We start from the raw sequence: 5,000 nt of genomic DNA, 5'->3' as shown, positions 1-5,000 counted from the left end.
GCCGCTACACACACACACACACACACACACACACACACACACACACACACACAGATCACACGCTGAGCACAGAGCACCAAAACAGCCTAACGATCATCATAACAATCATAACGATGAGTTATTTAAATGTGAGATGAAGCACGACTATTATTATTACATTATTAGACCCCCCCCTCCTCCCCCCACCTGTCGACAAAAGCGTTCTCCACTAGCCCCCCCACACACACACACCCCCACACACACACACCCACCCACACACACACACACCCCCATACACACAGATAAACATTGACTTGCATTGAAAGACTCAGTCATAATTATTCTCCTTCGGACCTGCACGACCCTTGTGTGTGTGGATGTGTGGTTGTGTGTGTGTGTGTGTGTGTGTATGTGCATGTGTATCTGTGTCTCTATGTGTGTGTGTCAATGTACATTTTCTCCCCCCCCCCCCCCCCAGACACACACACACACACAAACATTTACTTCTGAGAAGTTACAATCACGCTTAGGACACCCAAATGGCCACCAGCGGCCCTGCTGTGAGTCATCAAACCTCAGGCTAACAAAGCTCACACAGCTCACAAAGCTAACAAAGTTGCCATTCAGCTAAAGCTGTTTCCATGTCGGGTGTGAAGGAGGTGGAGGTGGAGTGGGTCTTAAAGTGCTGCGCTTGTGTTTAAAACGCTGAAGTCCTGATGGTGTTCTTTACGGCTGTTCTTTACATGGCCCGTGTTCTTCCCCATATGGCCCATTAGGCTGTTTACCGGCTGTTTACCGGCTGTTTAGCGGGCGGGTGCGTCTACGCTGGGGCAGATGTAGGCGGAGTGCGTACGGCTAGAGGCTTACAAAAGGCTTTTTCCACATTACCGCATCGTCATAGAAACAGAGAGCCAGGCCACTCACAGTATTTACACAAGTCAGCTTCCCTTCGTTAGGGACCCTGTGTGTGTGTGTGTGTGTGTGTACATGCCTGTGTGCATATGTACCCTGTGTGCATACGTGCCTGTGTGTGTGCATATGCATGTGTGTGTCTGTGTGTGTGTCTGTGTGTGCCCATGTGTGCGTATTAAGTGAAGAGGTTTTATTCTATTTGAGGAGTCGAACAGATGCTATTGTCACCCGGCAGCACTCTGAGTTGGTGTTTCTAGGAGTGGGAGAGAGAGAGAGAAAAGAGAGAGTGGTTCCATACGCTAAGTACATATGGTCGCCAGGGGAACAGAAGGAGTGGCCGGCGTGTCGTTACCACCATCATTAGCGGCCTTCAGGCTCTGTGTGGGCTCCTCCATCCTGATGCTGACTCTGGCTAACAGCCATCTCCCTCCCTCCCTCCTTCAACCGCCTTCTCCTTTGCTTCTGTCTCCTCTCCTCTCCTCTCGTCTCCTCTCTCATTGCTTCTCCTCTCCTCTCCTCTCTCCTCTCCTCTCCCCTCCTCATCTCCTCTCCCCTCGACTCCTCTCCTCCCCTCCCCTCCTCTCCTCTCCTCTCCTCTCTCATTGCTTCTCCTCTCCTCTCCTCCTCTCTCCCCTCTCATCACCTCTCCCCTCCTCTCCTCTCCTCTCTCATTGCTTCTCCTATCCTCTCCCCTCCTCTCATCCCCTCCCCTCCCCTTCTGTCTCTCTCTTTCTGTCGGTTGAACAGATTTTTAAATGGCTGAACAAAGGTTAAAGACATTCATTTGGGCTGTAATATCGTTCTGTTAGTTTCTGTGAGTAAGGGAAAGAGAGAGGCCAAAATGGCAAAATAAGAAAGATATGCTAATAAAGGAATACCAATAATGCTGAGTGCTAATGTTAGTGCTAATGTTAGTCACAATCATTAGTATTGTTCCTGGGCCGACCTCTGTGGTGCTCCTCTCCCCCCCTCCTCTCCTCTCCCCTCCTTTCCCCTCCCCTCCTCTCCTCTCCCCTCTCCTCCTCTCTTCCCTCTCCCCCCCTCCTCTCCTCTCCCCTCCTCTCCTCTCCCCTCCCCTCCTCTCTTCCCTCTCCTCCCCTCCTCTCCTCTCCCCCCCACGCTCCTACTCACCTCCCCTCCTCTCCTCTCCTCTCCCCTCTCCTCCTCTCTTCCCTCTCCCCCCCTCCTCTCCTCTCCCCTCCCCTCCTCTCTTCCCTCTCCTCTCCTCCCCTCTCCCCCCCACGCTCCTACTCACCTCCCCTCCTCTCCTCTCCTCTCCTCCCCTCCCCTCCACTCTCATCGCTTCTCCTCTCCTCCACTCTCATCGCTTCTCCTCCCCTCCCCTCTCCCCTCCTCTCCTCCACTCCCCTCTCCTCTCCCCTCCTCTATCCTCTCCTCTCCTCCCCTCCCCTCCCATCTCCTCAGTGTCCTGCAGTGTGATTCAGTGTAGCAGTGGGGTTGGGCAGTAGGCTAGGGAGATAATTACAGTCATTTGTTAGCTGATGGATTATAAATGATGTGCATAGTCCCATAACCCTGCTGCATCCTGGTCATTATGCCTGACCATGGAGGGCTGTACCTCCTATTAGTCACACAGCGCTCTACTGTTTGACCAGAGACATATTTCTCTACACGACCACTGAAGTAGCACAAATAATAGTATATGAGTTATTAGTATAGGATAGATTAGATTAGATAACTTTACTTAGGCCTAATTGCCATTGCAGAGTACAAGTACCAGACAAGGAAATGCAGTTTAGCATCTAACCAGAAGTGCAAATAGTGAAATAAGACATGATATAAAAACATGACAGTGATAGAGATAGGTACAGTATGGCAAGTACGGTAGTTTAGAGGTATGTACAGTTATGGTAGCTATGTACAGTTATGAGCTATGTACAGTTAAGGTAGATATGTACAGTTAAGGTAGATATGTACAGTTAAGGTAGATATGTAGAGTTAAGGTAGCTATGTAGAGTTAAGGTAGCTATGTACAGTTAAGGTAGATATGTACAGTTAAGGTAGCTATGTACAGTTAAGGTAGCTATGTAGAGTTAAGGTAGCTATGTACAGTTAAGGTAGCTATGTACAGTTAAGGCAGCTATGTACAGTTATGGCAGCTATGTACAGTTAAGGTAGATATGTACAGTTAAGGCAGCTATGTACAGATGTTTAAATAGTGGCTATATCAAAGGAGGTATGTGCAATGTGCAATAGGATTAGTAGGATTATCAAAAAATATCAATACAATAAATTAATGGAAGCTATCTTCATATCTTTCGTCTAGCTATGCTGTATGTAGGTTGTGGTGTGCTGGACAGCCATGCTAATACTGCTGTAATCTCTCACTGGCTGTCATCCCAGGTTATGACCTCCATCTTAATCTGTCGATGGTTTAAAATGATGACCCGTCTCATCCTTTATATAACGGTCGTCACGCATTACGATAATGTCCTACAGGGGAGGCTGGTGGAGGTAGAAATTCGGAGGACGGGCTCATCATAATGCATGGACCGGCGTGAGGAATGGTGTCAAGGCCGTCCTCCGATTTCTGCTTCCACCAGCCTCCCCCGATGTCCTCTGCCTCTATATACTGTAGGTACTGTACATATAGTGTAGTTATATATAATAGAAGCCTTTTAACTATCTACCATCACACTCTAGAACTCTATTGTATCTGGAGGGTGGAGGTTGAGGGCAGAGGTGGAGGGTGGAGGTGGAACAGTTTAGCGTGTCAGGGTGGAGAGTGGAGGGCTGAGGGTTGTTATGGTGGAGGTGGAGGGTGGAGGTGGAACAGTTTAGCGTGTCAGGGTGGAGAGTGGAGGGCTGAGGGTTGTTATGGTGGAGGTGGAGGGTGGAGGTGGAACAGTTTAGTGTGTCAGGGTGGAGGGTGGAGGGCTGAGTGTTGTTATGGTGGAGGTGGAGGGTGGAGGTGGAACAGTTTAGTGTGTCAGGGTGGAGGGTGGAGGGCTGAGGGTTGTTAGGGTGGAGGTGGAGGGTGGAGGTGGAACAGTTTAGTGTGTCAGGGTGGAGGATGGAGGGCTGAGGGTTGTTAGGGTGGAGGTGGAGGGTGGGGGGGGTGTCCTATTCTGGTTGCTATCATTCCAGATTACAACCTGTCTAAACTGAGGGACTATTGAACCAGTTAGTGATGTGTCCTATTCTGGTTCCTCTCATTCCAGATTACGACCTCTCTAAACTGAGGGACTTCATGGACCAGCAGGTGGACTCCTACATCGAGAAGGGCATCATCGAGAAGGAGGAGGGAGAGACTATCAAGAGGATCTACGGAAGCCTGTAGCGGCCAATCACGACTAACCTTGGACACACCTCCCGATGATGACCCTCCTATCACAGCTCGCCTCGGGCCCGATCTAAACTTGATGTCTGTCGTTTGTTACGTCAACTCTGACCGCGCAAATGTCCCGTTAACGTTGTCTGAACGAACGCTGATCTCAAGTTTAGATTCGGTCCGACGAGAGTTTGTGTGCATTCACGAGGGACTATTTAGGTAAAATTGTATGTAGGTCTGTTGTATTTGACAGTTCAACCCCCCCCAAAAAAGTATTGAAAGAAATATTAGGAATGCGATAAACTATCACTGAAGGATCTCGTTAACAGCAACATGCAGTTAAAAAACATGAAGAAAATAAACTATCAGCAGCCGATGAATGCCGCTGAGCAAGCCCTTTACCTCACTGCGGTGAAATATGTATCCCGACACATTTATGAGATTGAAGATGAAAATAAAACATTGTAGTAAACCAATCAAACATACTGGATTATACTATAGTTCTGTATACTGCAGCATTTACTACCTTGAGTCCTACAACTGGACACATTGAGGGGTGAAAGGTCGAATGAGAAACCATACTTGAAAGTTGGTACCCTTTCGACTTCTACCGTATGTCTTTTCAATAGACTGTTGCAACAAAATACATGTATATCAAAAATGTATTCATTCTATGTAATCCGTCCTAGCATATTATTATATTATTTTTCCTGTGTTAATGTTGAGATCTTCTGTATTAAGGCTTTCGACTCTACCAAAAACACTGTTGTTCAGTATCATTTCAGTGCCCTATCGATATTTTTTCCCTCTGTTTTTC

At 48.0% G+C, this 5,000-nt stretch overlaps 1 protein-coding gene across 1 annotated transcript in view; it reads left to right on the top strand.

Annotated features, from left to right (window-relative positions):
* scg3 (secretogranin III) overlaps positions 1-4,192 on the top strand; it is a gene marked incomplete at both ends in the record, with an annotated part of 20,899 nt that extends 16,707 nt beyond the window's left edge. Inside the window, one exon of the mRNA XM_080539789.1 lies at positions 4,074-4,192. Coding sequence (XP_080395915.1) covers positions 4,074-4,192 — 119 coding nt within the window. The remainder of the gene's footprint in view (positions 1-4,073) is intronic.
* Positions 4,193-5,000: the final 808 nt, after the last annotated feature.

The sequence above is a fragment of the Nansenia antarctica genome (genome assembly GCF_963989245.1).
Source record: "Nansenia antarctica genome assembly, chromosome: 9".
In the NCBI taxonomy this organism is placed as follows: domain Eukaryota; kingdom Metazoa; phylum Chordata; class Actinopteri; order Argentiniformes; family Microstomatidae; genus Nansenia; species Nansenia antarctica.
This window is presented reverse-complemented; position numbering and strand designations above follow the sequence as displayed.